Source organism: Rhinolophus sinicus, chromosome X (genome assembly GCF_036562045.2).
Source record: "Rhinolophus sinicus isolate RSC01 chromosome X, ASM3656204v1, whole genome shotgun sequence".
In the NCBI taxonomy this organism is placed as follows: domain Eukaryota; kingdom Metazoa; phylum Chordata; class Mammalia; order Chiroptera; family Rhinolophidae; genus Rhinolophus; species Rhinolophus sinicus.
Window position 1 is genome coordinate 26,108,387 of NC_133768.1, and position 19,327 is coordinate 26,127,713.

Sequence of the window (19,327 nt, forward strand, 5' to 3'; positions counted from 1 at the left end):
TATGTTTGTGTGTCTTTTAAATGAAAAGTGAATATAGTGCAGTGGAAAAATCACTGAACTGAAAGGCAGGTATCACAGGTCTTAATCACCCATCTTAATCTTTATACTGTTTCCTCAGGAAAATAACTTAACTTCTCTGATCTTCCTTTACTTCTTCCTTTAAATTGCAAAAACTCAAAAGCTTCCATCAAACTGGTTGTAAAATAGAAACTGAAAAATACTCTTTAAAAATTACTCTTAAATATGTTTAGTTACCTCACGAATTAAAACAATTTGACCTGAGATACAAATCTGAGGTCAGCCTTGCTTACACTGCAGCTTTGATATTCCAATTACATTAGTCTATTCACCTAGCTATCAAATTAAATAACAGCAAAGGATGTTATAATTCCCAGTTATAATAAAACCCTATAAACTCTTTTCAACAGTTTACACAGCACCTGAAACAAAATATGACAAATGAGAAAGGACATCGTCCTCAGTTAATATAAACTGGCTACATTAACAGTCCTATCAAATAATCTATTTTCCACATGGCTGCATGATCTTTTTTTACAACCTTAAATGTATTTCTACTTTCATATGTGTAAGTTTAAGTGCATTACTCATAAAATAATACGTATCGGTACACTTAAATTTAATGATTCCAGATTACGCTGAAATGAAATGCATCTTTAAAAGATACTAAACAGTCAATTTTTGTGTAGTTTACCTTGTCCTAAAATATGCATTTTTAACCATGCTTCAAAATCTGAATTCTCACCCAAAACATAAAGTTTATCCTTAAAATTGTCTGTCTTCTTGTCAATTATGGCAAACCAAATAGATTTAACGTATACGTCTTTCAAAATACATGTCCTCAGATACAAATCCAGTGATTTAAAATGTTTAAGCTATAAATGCCAGAAAACTCCACGAGTTATCTAGCATTGATATTAATCTTTGTACCTCTAGGATAGCTGATTGCACTAAACAGAATAAAACTTCTAAGGAAATTTGGCTTCTAACCAAATAGTAAAAGTGAACTAAACTATTTTAACAGGTAGGAGACAAAAAACAATTTTAAATAATCTTTTTACCTTAATTTGGAAACAAATTTTCACCATTTAAAAATGCATTGTAATATTTATTTCTAAAATGTGACATGGTTGAAAAGAAGTCACTTTTACATCTTCTGTTAATATAACTTTCAGGGAAACACATCTTAAAAGCTAAGGAAATTCCCAAAATTCTAAGATGTCAGAATCAGCTATATTAGAGGAATTCGCTATAAAGACAAGGCATGTGAAAGCACATGGACAAAAACTGTAAGATCCAGAGTATTGGAAATAAAATGTTGCTGAGCCACAGATTCCTATAACCTATTTTTCATTTTCACCTTAACACAGATTAATAGAATTATTCTCTTGAATGACAGATGTCACAGTCCTAAATCCATGATAATACAATGTAATACGCCCAAGTTGAAAATTTTGACCCGTTTATTTTTAAATCAAATTTGATGTTTATGTAAAATGACGAAACCAAAAAGAAAAGCTGCATGTGCCCTTGTGAGAAATAAATGTGGGTCACTAGAGGGCGCACATTCCCTTTCACAGCTTGGTCCTCAATTTAGCTTCTTTTTTATTTTCTTATCTACATAATGATAACACGGTGACAAATGGATTTTTCATGGGAATTCTCTTACAGAGAAACATAAAATGTCCAAAGATATAGATAAAATGGTGTAAAAAGAACTTGTTAGTAAGAGACCCTCAGATGCACAGTTAAGGCACCTTCAGTCATTTTAACACAAACACAAAAGCGTCTTGAAGTCATACTATAAAGATTCCCTTGATTAAACGTCTTCGACTTGGAGAGACATGCTAAATCCAAATAATACTGTAGCATTTTCTGGACTTCGTAACCTAGTAGTTTTCCCCCAGTCCATTAATTTTACCTGATCTTTGAACGTTTATATGTAGACACTCCTGCTCCATAAATCTGCATATGATTACATCCCTATACCACTTAAGTTTTTAAAATGTTAACTTTATATTCAAATTCCAAAGAAAAAAGTAAAAATAGGATTTTGAGCATCACGTTCATTTCACATCCTTTCACAAAGGAAAAAAATGAATTAATCTCCCACAATAACTATGCAGTTATTATAATCTTCATATTCACACATAGGTCATGAACACAGCGATATAGAAACCTTTACTTTCAACACATAGTGAAACATGGAGTTCAGATTCAAAACCAGGTCCGCCTGAATCCAAAGATTTCCGCTACTCTACACTTATTTTCCTTTGTTCCAAATGAAACGGATACCCGTTTTTAAAACATTAAGGAAAACTCAGTATGACCTTCTCTTTTGTTGCTATAGAGTAAAGTCTGGTGGTTACTACTGTGCTATTTTGGTTATGACAGAATTTGGTTAGAGTCTCTAAAACTAGAACATTAATTCTAAACATTTTCATTTACCTAAACTATGATCCTTAGTTGCATAACTGATATCCTTATGGCATCATAAAAATACTTTTCCTAGATTGTTTTTACTTTGGAATCTTCCTTAATTTCCTAAAATCCACAAATTTCCAATCTGGTGATGTGTTTTCTGACTTCAGAACTGATAGTAAGCATAGATGACAAAGGTTATTACTTATAACATATTATGGGGGTTAAGATAATGGTTAGCACTAAGAGCCTTGCACTTTGAAAAACAGTTCAATTATATGGGACTCCCACTTACACCTTGATATTAAAAAAACCTAACCTTTTTTGAAATTAAAGTTTATTGGGGTGACAATTGTTAGTAAAGTTACATAGATTTCAGGTGTACAATTCTGTATTACATCATCTATAAATCCCATTGTGTGCTCACCACCCAGAGTCAGTTCTCCTTCCATCACCATATATTTGATCCCCTTTACCCTCCTCTACTATCTCCCCACCCCCTTTACCCTCTGGTAACCAGTAAACTGTTGTCTGTGTCTATGAGTTTAAAAACCTAACTTTAAAAGAATTTTTTTCACAGATAAAGATCTCTGTATTTAAAATAGTCAAATGTTCCAATGTGACCCTAGCTAGAGTCTAGGAGACTTCAGAATGTAGAATAGTCACAATCTAGGGTAAGTGCACAGTTCCCATAGAGAGACCTCGACAAATGCTGTAACAGTCTCAGTCAAGCTTTTAATTTCAGCTAAATAATTTGATGAAATCACCTTTAACTTCTCATTAAAAGATAGCCTGCCAAAGTTTAAGAATATAGCATCCTGTGCTAGTGCCTGAGTTCAAATCCTGACCACACTGCTTCCTATAAACTTTGTAACCATGAGAAGTCACCTGACCTTTCTGTGCCTCATTTTTCCCGGGGGGGCGATGATAAAAAAAGTACGTTATAATGCTGTTTTAATAGTTAAATATATTCATATGTATAAAATATTTCAAAGAGTGCTTGATACATGGTAGAAGCCATTAACTTTTTAGCGACTGTGATTATTGCCCTCCGTGACTCTTCCTTACTGGGTTTACGCCAGCCCTATGCCATTTCTAACTTTCTCATTTGAGGGCAGAGCTATTTGTTTTAGTGTTTTGTTAAGGGCTGGTAAAGTAAAAGCCATTACTGTAATTACAAGAATAAAAACTGCAAAGAAAGCTATACCAAAGACAAAAAGACAAATCAATAAAAATCATCCACAGTAAAATAATCCCATCGATTGCACTCTTTATTGCAGGAATAAGCAGACTGTGGTCCATGGGACAACTCTGGCCCGCCACCTGTCTTTGTAGACAAAGTTTTATTGAACACAGCCACACTCATTTACACATTTTTTTATAGCTGCTTTCTGGCTATACCATCAGAGATAGGTATTGCAAAATAAACCATACTGTGCCAAAGCCTAAAACTGGTACTGTCTGGCTCTTAAAGGAACAGTTTCCTGAGTCTCACTGCTCCATCGAGTGAAGTTGAGATGACCTAATTCTCCCAACACTCAGATGGGTACAAAATGCTGTGGTTCACAGTGGCAATATTACTTTGTCTCTCTCAAAAACATGCAGTGGCTCCCCATGACCAGATCAAGTTCACCTTCCTTAGTCTCACAACTCTATGTAAGTGCTGGTGGTATACAGGCTGCCCCTCCTCCCCTGTTTCTGAATTATCCTTTCCCCTCACCTTGAGTCCAATATGCCCCTATCCTTTACCTGTCCACTCAGATGCGAATTTCTTCATGAGCTTTCCTTCCTTATGACGTTTCTCACGTTCTATCAGTACTTCCTCGTGATACAGTTTATGCTTGAGTGCAGGCTTCCTGAGGGAAGGACTAAGTATGGTTCACAGTTACAGCAACGGGAGTGCTTCACAAATCATAGCGATCCATTAGGTAGTAGTGGAATGGATATGAAAATTAGCAAGAAAACTATGGTTGCTGCCACTACATTCTTGAAATCCTGTGGACTCACACTGACTACAGGAGTGAGTGTTCAAAGAAGCCTGGCTCACATTAGATGGTGCCCTGGGCCCTGTGGGAGGCAATTTCAACTTTAAGCGCACTCAGTGTGAAAGCTCGCTGAGTTTAAAGGACTTCAACATGCTTTTATGTTGTGGATCTTTAAAGTTTAAATAAGTTCCAGTCAAGGTTCAGAAACCATCTAGTGCAATGTGGACGGCCATTTAAATCTGACTTGTACTTACTGCCCCACTGCGTCATATGGAAGTACCCTTCCCCAGCATCATGAGTTGGGTCAATCCATCTACTTCTTTCAGTGAGCATCTCTATAAACTTTAGTTCAAACACAAAGCAAAACTCACTGCTCTACCAAGATAGTATCTTCCTCAGCTCAGGGTGGCATAACCAAATACTGTCGGCTGAGTGGTTTAAACAACAGAAGTTTCTTTGCTCATAGTTCTGGAAGCCAGGAGATCATCAGGGTGCCAGCATGGTCAGGCTCTGGTGAGCGCTCTGCTCCTGGCTTGTCACCCTGTCCTCCTGTCACGGTGTCCTCACATAGCAGGGAGAAAGACAGAGCAAGCTCTCAGATGGCTCTTGTAATATGGACACAAATCTCATCATGAAGGCCCCATACTCGTGACCTCATCTAAACCTAATAATTGCCTCCCACAGGCCCAATTTCCAAATACCAACAATTGGGGTTAGGCTTTTAAGATAGGAACATTGGGGGCGGGGCACAATTCAGTCCACAGGAGCCAGGCATCATTACATTTGTGTTGATTTATAGAGATACAGGTTTCTGATTGGGGAAGACACCAGAATAAGAATATGCCCAGCAGATATAAGAATATTTTCTAGTATAAAACAAATGTGGTAATGGAAAGATAACTGTGCTACATTAATAACTGGAAACTCAGGCCAGAATGCAGATTGCGTACCCCACTACCTCCTTTAGAGACTGACCACAATCGATGTGCATTCTGACCTAAACCAGCAGCCCTGCGGCGAATGAGTCCTGCTGTGTGCTGGTTCCTGGACCAGGCAGTTGTCCGGACCTGGTCAAACACGTAAAGTAATTCCCTGTACCTGGTAGCGTTCACATACTAGTACCTGTGACTATTGCCCACCTTTTCCCCTGTATAGTTCTTTGATGCCTGCCAAATGGCATGCAGGACATCCACTTTGTCCTGCAGTCACTGAAGATGCACCTCGTATGTAAGTTTCCCTTCATAAACTCTATTAGCTGCCAGACTGGAGTTACCTGCCTCTTCCCTCGGTCTTTCCTTGCCCTGCATTTACATTGGTGGGTTTTCAGTCTTGGGGCTTTTTCCCTGGGTCCACAAGTACCGACAAAGAGACCTACGTAGTATAATAAAATTTCCACAGGGCGAGGGCAAACAAAGAAAGTCATATAAATTCCATTTCCAAAATAAAGAAACGGATTCTGAGTGAGATTAAGTGACTTGCTTTGGTCACATAGCTTATGAGTGGAAGATCCAAGGCCAGAACCCATCTGCTCTCAGATCCATTCCCCAGGTTTCTCTTCTCCTCTCTGTATCCAGGGGACATACATTTGTCACCATTGCTTACCCTCTGGCTTCCACTTGGGTGTGTCCAATTGGAAACACTAGCAGAATACTGGAGGGCAGAAGGAACAGACAAGCCAAGGTATTTTTCCTTCATATTCTACTTTTGCTGCCATTTTCAGAGCAGCTATATCTCCAATATGGCTTCTGTTTCCTCTGGATGGCCCTCTTCTCCACTGGTCTAAGCCCCTGACAATGGCAGTCCTGCTAGAAGTGCCCAGCTTTGGGACTCTGGTACCATCCCCTCCTCGATTTCTAGGCATATTCGCAAGCTTCCTGATGTTGCTAATGTTTTGAGTTGCCTCACCATCCCCTGCTGCTTCCCAGTTTTCCTCCACCTGCTTAACCAATTCCTTGTATTATGTTTTCTCTCTGAAACACCTTGAATGGTTTCTGTTTTCCTGACAAGACACTGACAGATACTCATGTAATATCTACTGGATACTTACTATTTGTTAACTTCTGGGGTAAGCACTGTAGGTCTAGAATTGAAAATAAATGGCTCCTGCCCTTGAGTTTACTAGAGATGCAAATATGCAAAAACAAAATCATCACAATAAAATTCTGCGAGTATTTTCATGAAAGTACTAGTGAGGCTGAGAAACGCCTGGGAGGTTAGGTTCCCAGAAAGAAAAGGTAGTTAGTTGGGAAGCAAGGAAACTGGGTGTGGGAAAAGGGAAAGTAATGAAAAGAGAATCTTAAGTGATAACGGTAGGTGCAAAGAAACAGAAGCTCCAGGGAGATCTGAGAGTGGTTAAGGCTGAGGCAGAGGCAGTGCCACTAAATATACAGTTTCTGGTCAGTCTATGAACTATTGGTTAGCAGTCTGTGACAACAAAAGTCACCAAAGTATAAATCAACTAAGTCACTAGGCATACTATTATGTTTCACCTGATTTCTTTTTAATTGCAAAACTTTCTTGACAAAGGAAGCAGCAGTGCATTGATTTACATTCTGGCTCAAGCCTCTTATTTCATTGTGTACTGGTAATAGTTTGTAGACTGTTTCAGGTTGCATGGCATGTTTAAAAAAATGGGCAGGGGGAAGGTAGGGAAGCTGGAGAGTTAGGCAGCTAAAGATCAGAAAATAATTTCTGTGCCATGCATTTCAAGAATTATGCGCAGAGGAATGATCTAATGAAATGCCACTTTATAATATCCCTCAGGAGGCTCTGAAGAGCATATATAGGAAGGGTGAGAGTAAACGCAGAAAATTCAGTTAAAATTTTCTTGCAGAAACTTATTGGAGACTGAATTAAGGGGGAGGCAGCCTGGATGTAAAGGGGAATAAATTAAAGATAATTTAATAGGCATACTTGGAAGGATTCAGTGATAACAGCCAATATCAGACCACTACGAACGGTTGTGCAGGTTGTTCACTGCGTAAGTCCAGAAGGTGCTGTTTTTACAATCTATGATATGAATGACATTGTCTGTACTGCAGAACCACATTTGAGATTTGAGTAAGAAGTCCAAGTATAAATGCCCAATAAACATTTGAACGATAAAGGTATGACCATCAGAAGGGAGGATGAGCTAGAGATATTAATTTGGAAATCATCACATATAGATGGCTGATAAAGACAAGACTATAAATGATAGTGCCCTGGGAAAGAAAGTGTCATGAGAACAAAATGAAACCAAAACTTGAATCTTGTGGAGACTGACAATAAAGGCAGAAGGAGACTGAGAAGACATAGTCAGAAAACCAGGAGGAGAAGAGAAACAGGAGAGAACAATGTTCCAAAAAAATGAGGGAGAGAAAAATTTCAGGAAGGCACTAATGATCAATGTCAAGCACAGCACAAAGTTCAAGAAGGATAAGAATTAAAGAGCAATCTTTGGAGCCAGCAATTAAGGAGCTCTCTGGTGACTTTGCCGAGAGCAGTTTCACTGCTTGATGTAGAATATGAGAGGGGGAGGGGGGGAAAGACATCAGAAGTAAGGGAATAGAGGTGTTTCAGATCTCCTGAGTAAAAATGCACTTTGCTTTGCAGTCAATTATGCTTCTTTTAGATGAATAAATGTGACTACCAATTTCTTCACTCAAGGAACAAACAAAACTGTATGTCACAGTTCTGAGAATATGGCCCTGTCTTTCTCCCTGTTAGCATCCCTCTGTGCCCTTGCATTCTGGAAGAGTTCATTTTCATACAACTGCTATAGCTAGACATGCAGAGCTATGTGTAGTATTATATAGGACGAGGTCCCCTTAGAGAGCATTTCAGTCAAAACACGTATTGGGTACCTACCATATGCTGTGTTTCCCCAAAAATAAGACCTAGCTGGACCATCAGCTCTAATGTGTCTTTTGGAGCAAAGATCAATATAAAACCCGGTTTTATTTTACTATAATATAAGACCGGGTCTTATATAATATAATATAACATAATACCGGGTCTTATATAATGTAATATAAGACTGGGTCTTATATTAATTTTTGCTCCAAAAGACTCATTAGAGCTGATTGTCTGGCTAGGTCTTATTTTCAGGGAAACATGGTAGCAGAAAACCCCATACCAGGACAGGAGTAAAATATGAACCCTGGCCAAGGATGCTTTCAGTCTAGTGGGTAAAATAGACATACGGAATAGATCATGTCAACATAAAGCAATCAGAGGTGTCACAAGATAGAACAGTAGCATCACTTAGCCTAGTCTGGAGTAGATGGTTCCTAACACTGGGGCCAGTTTGGGGAAAGACAAACAAGAGTCGCATTGGAACTGAGATGGTGCTCTAGTGCACTGATTTCTAAGATGTGGGTCCTGAACCAGCAGCATTAGCATCACCTATCTTAGATTCTCAGGCACCACCTTAAACCTACTGAGTCACAAACTCTGGTGGGGACCAGGAATCTGTCTTTAAACAGACTCTCCAGATGATTCGGGCACATGCTAAAGTATGAGAACTGCTGTTCTTGTGCAAGGGTTCTCAAATGCTAAGGCTTTTCAGAATGATCTGGAGAACCTGTAAGAGTCCTGGGCCCACCTACAGAAATTCTGATTCAGCAAGTTTGGGGAGGGCCCCAGAAATCTGCATTTCTAATAAGCTCCCAGGTGATGCTGCTGTTTCATGCACTGCACTGAGTGTTGTTGCTCTAAGTGTTCTCTGGTCACTTAGTAGGCCTCTAAAATTCACATTCTTACATTGCTCAAAAGAAATTTATTGACTTATTTTTTATTTATATGACACAATAATTTTAAGAACCCTAAAGGGATGGTTATGATTTTGGACTGTCTGAGGATGGTATGCAAGGTTTCTATTCTTCACCAAAAATAATTTCTAAACTAAAACTGGAGTTTATGACCAAGGTCATTTGACCCTAATACATAAAAAGCAGGACATTGTAACTATAATGCTAGTCCTGATTTTGCAACTGAAAGCCAGTTATTTCACCTTTTTGGACTCCGATTAACCTGTAACCATGGACGAGTCTAGAGTCTAGTCTCCTTAGATAGAAGAAGCAAAGTATTGTTTTTCTGAACTGTGAAAAGGGCAAAAATGTTATTACTGAAACCAATAACTCAAGTTGGTCTTTAGGATCAATTTATCACATACAAAATTCAAAAATAGCTCTTACACATATTAATCATCTAATTAGAGTCTTCAAATAAGTTAAAATGTTCTATCTTACAACTTCCAGATTATAATCTGGGAGTCAAAGTTAAATAAATACCTAACACGAAAATACTTTAGGCATTAATCTCATAAAATTGGAGAAGGAGAGGTCTTCCTTAACAATTATCTAACTTCCTTCCAAGGACCTGACATAAATTAATGTCCTTCAGTCAGCAGACATAAAAAGAAAAACAAAAAACAAACAAACAAAAAAACGAAGCTGAAAAATAGGAAATGAAATAATAACGCAGGTCTGTAATTCTCTCAGCAATTTATTCTACCATTTAGTAAAAATGTGAGGAATGGTCAGAAAAAGTAAACTTTAGACTCAGTCTGCTTACCTAGGAGAAGAGAAAGTGACTAAGTGAATTTAGGTATTTCTAAATGACTTTATACATCTCTGGAGGTCAAAGATATTCATTTGCTAGCATCATACTTGAGAAAATTATCTTTACTGAGGTGGCATTTACTTTAAAAAGCTTCAACTGGCTACCGGTTTTACCCAAATGATACCAAAATGTAAATAAAAGCTTTTATGAAAAGTCTCTTAAAATTTCTGCTACATGATTAGGAACTAATCTCCTAAATAAATTCCAATTAAGTAGATAATAGATCTAGTTGTAATGTACTCTGAGTTCCATACTCTGATAATTACCTATATGTAAAATAATATCACTGAATTGCAGGGATAATTTACTGTTAGAAATAATTACCTTGTGACCCAAGATCATCAAACACTTTTGTATATCTTAGTGTAAGGCGGACAATTTATGCAGCAAATATGACAAACGCAGAAACCGTATAATTATTATGGAATCAACTAAATGCACCTTAGATAATTAAGAAACTATAGTGTGGTACAAAGCTGAATTTTAAATCCCTTAATAGTTTTGAGTAAATAATCATATCCTGATGGGTAAAATTTGAATTATTAAAGATTATTAGAATGTTCATTTATTTATTATTAGGAAAAATTCCATGAAGAGCAAGGTACAATTCTTAAATGCTACCAGAATATAAAATTTTAGCTATCATAATTAGTTGAACTGTATTCTTCTCTTTCAACAAATATTTGTTGATTATTTATTATATGCGTGGCACTATGTACATATGGAATCTAAGTAAAATATAAAGAAATATAATGACAGGATTCCTTTGTTGTGATTGGTGATGAGACAAATGTATGTGGGTGGCATAAAAGCATATAGCAGAAAGAATGTATGTAATGGAATTTACTGGCTGAAATGGAAAGATCTGGGGTAAGCTAGACCTAAAATTGGTGTAAGAATATCATTGAATAATGTAAGAAGGGGTTTGTGTTTTATTTGGGGGACAATTGGAGTTATGAGAATCTCAAGTTGGGAGGGTCAGCAAAAAAGCAACATTTTAGAAGTATTAATTTAAGGTAGATTCATCAAAAAGAGGGCCAACTCTCACCACAGTGAGGTATATTGCTCAGGTTATGGAGCTGGCAGTTAGAATAACTGGGAAATGACTGAAATGATATCACCTGCCCAGTAAGATAAAGTAATTAATAATAAGAAATAAGAAGCAAGGTCAGACAGAGAGATTGACAGAAATGGAGAGGTCACGTGGTGTTCTGCAGAGGAAGATGAGAAGGTCATTTTTTTGTTATATTCATTATCTTTGAGATGGTGTTCATTAGGGTGTTTTTTTTTTTCCACCAACAGTACATGACCTCCACCTTCACCACTGCCACCATTGCCACTTTAATCACTGCCACCATTTATGCTACCACTGCCTCCAAGACCATCAGTGCCCTCTACCACTGCCACAACCTCCACAACCTCCAGCATACCCCCACCTCTCCCACCATAAGCAAACAAGAGTACCAGCTACGTACTGCATTTATTGAATTCTTACTACCTCACAGGCGCTGTATTAAATGCTTCTTACTTACTCCCTACAGTTAATATTTTCTAAAATCAGGATAGTGGATCTGAGGCACAAATATTAGGCAATTTGCCTGAGATCATAAGCTAGTAATTAAAACAGGCAGGCTTCAAACCCGAGTGATTCCGATTTCAAAGTCCATGTTTTTTCCAATATCTGCTACTCCTTTAGACACAAGGATGATGAATTATAAGTAACATACGTGTGCAATGTATGCGTAACTAGGTGTGGTTAATTGGAGGCAACAAATGTTTTCGTTTGCTACAAATAAAACTGAACCGCTGGCTGGATGTACAAATAGAAGTACCCAGATCATGGCTTTAAAGATACAGAAGTGAAATTTGAGGGAGAGAGTCAGATGTGAAGCTATACAGTTTGGGAGTTATTCACTTCGAGCCAGACTTGAATCCATGAAAGGAGACAATTCAGATAAAGAAGTCAGAAGAATGAAAAGATGAATTTATGAGACACTGACATAGGAATCTGGCAAAAGGAGAAAAACAAGTCAGGTAAAGGAGAAATGCCAGCGTTTCTCACGTGGGGTGAGAGAGGGATACTAGCCACTGTGAAGCTGGTCGTCATGTTTGCATGATGCTTCTTGAACCATGACAATGTTTTCACCAGATTCCATCCTGTAGACAATTACCACTTACTGAATTTAATTGCTCTTAAATGTTTGCTCCTTTGTGCTCTCTGTTGAATCTAAATTTATCAATCAAGAGTCTTATACAGAATGTCCAAGTTATTGTACTGTCCAAATCAGGATGTATTTGAGGGTGAAAGTTGGTACTATTTAAAATTATGCTGCAACAAAAGGTATAACTGGGGTGGACTCAGGCAAACCAAGACATAAGATCATCTTAGTTATATCCCTATTGAAGAAATATTTTACTACACAATCCATGTCCTGCAGTCAGACTACCTCAGGTGAAATCCTGGCTCAGGCATGTCTTAGCTGTGTGTAATACAGTAGTAATGATAGCCATACCTACTTTGTAGGGTTACTGGGAAGAATAAATGTGCTATGCAGATAAAGCATTTCATATAGTGCTGAGCACATAATACAATCCTCAGTAAGTGTTAGCTCTCATTTAAGTAATATATTCTTTATGTTCCCAATTGGACATCTCACTCCAGGCACTTAAAAAAAAAAAAAAAAGACACTGCTGAGAGCCTATGATGCAAATAAAATTGAGGAGACACACTATTTCACCACTATCCATACTTTCCTGAAAACAAAATGTAATCAGAACACATTTTTCCTAACAAAATACATTCTCCAAGCAGGAGCCAAGAATAAGCTTGTGAAGACAGACATTAACACAAATCAACCTGCTCTGTTAATTTCTGTTATTAGGAGCCTCCTGAACACATTAGGAGGGGAAGACAATTAGGTTTCCATATTGCTCTGGTTGGAAAATTGTTGGAGAGCTGTTGGGTTGTGGCAAAGGGTCCATAAATCCATGTGCCCACTAAGCATTGTCTGTAGACACATATTTAACCTGACATTAAATTAATGTCCGTGCTACAAGGATTAATAAAAAGTAAATTCATACAGAGCTTTCCTGACTTATTTTTGTCATGATTTTTCTACATCAATGAATGTTAAAAATTTCAACTACTATCACGAGTATAGTCCTTGGAAGTCGCTGCCTCACAGAGATAACTGATATTCAAAGATTTTGAGAACCATTTGACTAGAACAAGGGTCAGCAAACTTTTTCGATGAGGTGCCAGAGAGTAAATATTTTCGGCTTTGTGGGTCATGTAGTCTCTGTGACAACTAACCAGCACTGACTTTGTAATACAAAAGAACCGCAGATGGTACATAAAGGAATGAGTGTGTAGCTATGTTTCGATAAAACCTTATGAATGGACAATGACATTTGATTTCACAAAATTTTCACATGTCATGAAGTATTATTCTTCTTTTGATTATTTTCAATTATTTAAAAATGTAAAAAAAAAAAAGAATCTGAGCTCTTGAGCCATGCAAAAACTGGCAGCAGGCTGGATTTAGCCTGCAGAATTAGTATGCTGACCCCTGAATGAGAGGATTCACTTAGCCCAGCAGATACAACCAGGGAGAAAAGACCAGTGGTTAATTGTGTAATTACAAAAGTTGGTTATAAATCATGGATTAACAGAGAAGTACTGAAAGTTCCAAATAAAATACATGAGTAACTTCTCTAGGTGTTTTTTTTCCTTTGCCTAGAACATCTGACACACTATTTTTAGGTATGTGTTCTTCTCATACTTCTATAGCCCTGTATACACAAATTCTAATGTCAAGTGTTCCATGCGTTCCTAAACATATGCTGCTTAGAAACATAAGACAGATTTTAGTGTTCTTTCTCAATCTTAGAATTATAATCACTGGAATGAAAATGGAACTGTACCATTTTTGTGATTTTCATGCTGTCTTTGCATTTATGCAATTTTATTCCCATCACGTTAATTAATATGCCCACTGATTTACGTAATACCTAACTCATCTACAATGTCTAGTTGAAAATATCCACAAAATGACCAGTTCAAAATTCTAATGCATTCATTCATGATAAGCCTTTATAAATATCAAAGAACAGGAAATCTGTCCTGTAATTAATGACTCCTGATTTAAGATGCGCAGATTGAGACATTATGTTCTCGTAAACTAGCAGAATGGACCTCATCTATTATAGGTGAACTTCTTCATGAAAATGTACTCTCCATTACTGGGGAAACAAAGACATTTAATGCAAAAGGAGGCATGGAACCAGCAGGCTTTTTATAAGAAAAAAATAGAAACTTTCAGGATTCAAATACATCCGCGGCAGTTCATCACCCATGGTTTCTTCCTATAATCCAGCAAAAAGTATTTCCATTAAGCATTAAGTTTTTCTTGGGATAGTGATTCCTTGGGTCAATTTTAAAACTTACTTAATAATTCTTCTCACTAACTTAACTGACGTTACAGGCTTCTGGAAATACTGTCTAAGTAAAAATACTGCCATCAAAACAGCTGAAAATGAGTTTTCCTGCTAAACAAGTACTCTTTGCTTGAGGATAAAGCCAGGAATAAACTCTCTCACCTTTTCCTAATTTCAGAATCCACAATAATCTGCCTCTTCTTTTGCGGTGGTGGTGGTGGAAGTTCCTCGTGGCCATGCTTCACCAGGATTTGTTCCCTCGTCGTCACCATAGTTACTGTTTCCATTACAGTTGTCTGTGTTAGTGATGGCTGAGTGGTGGTGACAGCCTGTGAAATCTGCGAGAAGTATTGAAATAGAGGTCACACATTGCTTAAAAGACTTCAGTAAAGACTGCTTAGAGTGGTGAAGGAAAATAATGAGAAACTGTTCCTGCTTGTTGGTAAATTGACCTTCAGATCAAAATAGCACCATACTGAACCCAAATCAAATTGTTTTCTCTAACTTAAGTTATGTTGACTGAAATCATAAAGGGAGATGATCTCAAAACCAGAAGCAAACTTACCACCTCCACAATTTATTAGTCGAGCTATTGGAAATAAGGGGGCAAAGGAGAAAAATTTAGCGTCATTCTGACATTTAATTAGACATGCTATTTAAAATGTTTACAATATTCAGGTAAATTTTACTAAGGTGTCCCAGCACCAATTCCTTTGCCTGGTACATTGTAGATGTTTATTAAATAGTTTGTCGAAAGCATCTTTGTGACTTTTGATGGTCCAGACATTTTTAAACAAAATTATTTCAACTTTATAATGACTTTTTATCCAAATAAGTGAAATATGCTTTAAAATTACATTAAAACGTTAATATAATGTGCCTATGTGTCCAGTAATACAATAACCTGAATGATATTCAAATGCTAAAAAGCATACTACTCTTGTTTTAGATTAGTGAATACATTAAAATATTTGAGTTCCCAAAGTTAGCATTAAAGAATCTTGTTGGTTTAAAAACACACTGACTTTCTGTTCAGACTTGTTAAAACAATGTTTTTTTAGGCACACATCATCACATTTTGGAATAATATGGTTTGCGACCCAAGTCATGACAGGTCATTATCTCAGGTCAAGGGAACGGCTAGACAGACACGTCTTATAATGGTGAAATCCTTTTTTTCTTTAACCACCAATTCTCTGTCTCACAATCTTCCTGTTATTATGATTGGAAAGTTACCTCCTGAGATGTTAATCATTACCCTTCTGGTAATTCAAATTATTTGCACGGTCTATTTTCAAGGAGATCAAAACAGACTTGCATTGGACCCACTTATAGGTACTTAATACGCACAGAGCCAGGGATCTGGTTGGGGCCCAAATCAGTTTTATTGATTTCCCTGAACTTGCCAAGAAATGTGGAAAGGTTTTGGGGTAACTTCCCTGCCTCACACCTGATGACTGATTTCCTCAATGGAAGGAAATCAGGAAAGCCTTATGATCTTAGTATTTCAGCTTCCAAATAGGCAATTGACAGTGATGAAATCTATTGTCATGATGTCTTGTGTAAAAATTGCTTTTGACAAATGCATTTTAAAAGTGCTACCCTTTGTGCAAGTCACGGCCTTACATAAGTCAAGGCCTTAGCGACTTCCATTTTGGTTGTCTAAACAGTTTTTTTTTTTTTTTTTAAAGTGATATTATGAGATACAGAGTTTCTAAATATGCGAAGGATAGATTTTATCTGTTCTAAAATTTCCATAGATTCATTATTCAGAATCAATCACTTTGCTTCAAATAATACTTATATATAGTCCATTGACAAGTTATGCCAAATGAAAGCAGAAAGTAACATTTTTAAAGGCTGAACATATAATCTCAAATTTAATTGCACTCGACACAAAATGACCATTACATGATCAAATTAAGTTCACCTTTAATCAAAAAGAAAATGCAGTTTTTAAGTAGGATTTCAAGAGCATTTCATTTTTTCAGAGTACTATTTTTTAACCATGGCAAACATTTTTGCATACAATGATGGATTGAAGAGAATATTGCTCAGATAGAAAATTTATAATTTTATATGTGCGGGCACCAGAATGCAGAGACTCTGAAAATACAAAGCTATTTTTTTTGCAGTTATAACTAATGTTATGGAATATTTGTGCTACTGAATGTTTGGCTGTGAAATGAATTTCTGTAATTTTATATTTTCTCATTGCTACCTATTATGCAATTGGATACATATGCCCATGGAGGGTAAAGAGAAATGGCAACATGATACCATGTTTCCCCAAAAATAAGACCTAGCCGGACAATCAGCTCTAATGTGTCTTTTGGAGCAAAAATTAATATAAGACCCGGTATTATATTATATTACATTATGTTATACTTAGTCTTATATTATAGTAAAATAAGACCCAGTCTTATATTAATTTTTGCTCCAAAAGATGCATTAGAGCTGATTGTCTGGCTAGGTCTTATTTTTAAGGAAATGGGGTATTCTATGAAATTGCATTTAAGAATATAGTAAACCTTATAAAAAATTAAAAAATAATCATTTTAATAGAATAGTAAGACATGGATCCGTAATTTCTCTATACTATATTCATTATTGTACTGTAACTGAAAACACTAGGTCATTTCCCTTGGGATGCAGAAGTAAGAAAACAACTATGCCTTGATCTTATAAAGATAGGGTATAATTCATTATATATATTAATAATTACTTTCATTACCTATTCCAGATAATAAGAATAAAAAACAATTGGTCATATACTGAACTTCCCCATGAATTTTATTGACCATAAACAATTATATGTTAGAATCATTAAAAATACAGACAGGAAGGGATTATAGAGATCATTTAGTATAACCTCCTACTTACTATAGAATTCACTATTCCCAGAAGCAGACAACTTCCTCGTGATAGCACCAAATTTTCCCATTGGCAAAGATCTTTACACCTAGTGGAAGCCTGCCTTATTATGACTTCATTCATTTAAAATTTGTTTTGCACGCTGGGCCAATACAGAATAAGTTGATTATTGTTTCTGCCTAACAGTCTTAAAGGTCTGAAACTTGATTATCATGATTCTGATAAATCCTTATTTCTAAGCTCTATTATATTTGCTAGAATCAGATGTAATCTGATTGGTGTTGCAAAACCTCGGTTTTCTGTTTTGGACACCATATTCAATTAAAGCAATCTAAAATTTTCTAAGTTACTCGGCGGCTGAATGACAATGTTTCAATTAAATTCCAACATGTATTGAATATGATCACTACAGGACATTTGGAAATGAATAAATGGAACCTTTATTTTGGGGGATCTTACAGTATACTAGTGAAGGTGAAAACCACATAATTGTGAGGTAAGGTGAAGTGCCTCATGAAAATATGTAAGTATGCAAAATAACTACATGCACACAATGTATATTAATAAAGGAAGTTTATTTTTAAATGCTACAAAACACAAATTTCCCTCAGTTCGTACTTTAACATTTAAATTTATTTTGATGTTAAAGGCTGCATATAACATTTATCCCTGTTCATAGGATCACTTATAACAGTAAAATACCAGAAACAGCCTAATGTCAGTAGGTGATGGTTGAAACAAATTATAGTACGTGCATGAGATAAAGTAATGTACATATTTCAAATATTTTTAAATGTCAATGGAAAGTGTTTACATTACAGTACTGAATAAACAATGCACAGCATAAACATTGGTGGCTATATTTTGGCAGATAAAGCATAGATAACTTCTATTGTGCATTATATATTTTTGTATTCTTTCTATTTTCCAACTTTCTACAATAAAGCATTTCCTGCAAAATGTTGCTTTTATAAGCAGAGAAAAATTTTCAAATGTCTTTTTTCTAAATTGTTGTTTTAAGTCTATCACTCCTATGTATCTTTGGAATTATGAGCCTATCATCCAAACACATTAAAATTAGGACAATTAAATATCTGATAAGAATGACTTACTACTGCCTTCACCAAAATATTGAATAGGGCAAGATAAAAATTAGAAAATAATATAGTTTGAGCTATATTCAACAAACTTTGAGTCTACCTAACTAAATTCTTACCCAGTCATTCGCCTTTCTCCATTTTGATTGTGAGCATATTGGAAATTCCTTTTAAATGTCCTCATGAAAATAAAATATATTGGTTTTTAAATATGAGTCCCTGGATGGCAGTTAATTAGCCCAGTAAAAACGGAAAAGAGTTAGTTTAGAATTATTTGACTTGAGGTTTAAAAGCTAGTTGCTCTTACAGTGATTAAGAGTAGAAGTGTCTGAGCCAGGCTCCATGATTCTCAAACACCAGGTCCATAGTTCGTATACTGTAATATTTGACAGAGGTTCATCACTATCTCAGAGCATTGATTTATTTTATTTATATGCAAAATGGGAATGCTAACACATCCCTTAAGGGGTGTTGCAAACAGGGTCGGCTTCATGGGTGTGCTACTTATGTAGGCACCCAGGTCTCCTCACTCAGAAGGACTCCATGCTTGGTTTCATACTCTGCTGTCAGTCTCTTCAATTTCTTAATAATTTCATTAATAAGAAGCCCTGCATTTTAATTTTGCACCGGGCCCCCTAAATTATGTAGCCAGTCCTGGTTGCAAGAATTAAATTATGTAATAGATGACCACACTAAATGTTCTCTTGATATATACCATGTTTGCGCGAAAATAAGACCTAGCTGGACAACCAGCTCTAATGCATCTTTTGGAGCAAAAATTACTGTAAGACTCAGTGTTATTTTACTATAAGACTGGATATAACATAACATCACATAATACCGGGTCTTATATTATTTTTTGCTCCAAAAGACACATTACAGCTGATTGTC

General features: G+C 36.3%; 1 protein-coding gene across 8 annotated transcripts in view; it reads right to left on the reverse strand.

Annotated features, from left to right (window-relative positions):
• The window catches only part of DMD (dystrophin), a 2,125,071-nt gene that overhangs the window by 1,371,695 nt on the left and 734,049 nt on the right, over positions 1-19,327 (reverse strand). For all 8 annotated transcript variants that reach the window (XM_074323908.1, XM_074323912.1, XM_074323913.1 and 5 more), the window contains exon 17: positions 14,628-14,803. In XM_074323908.1, the coding sequence (XP_074180009.1) occupies positions 14,628-14,803 (176 nt within the window). The remainder of the gene's footprint in view (positions 1-14,627; positions 14,804-19,327) is intronic.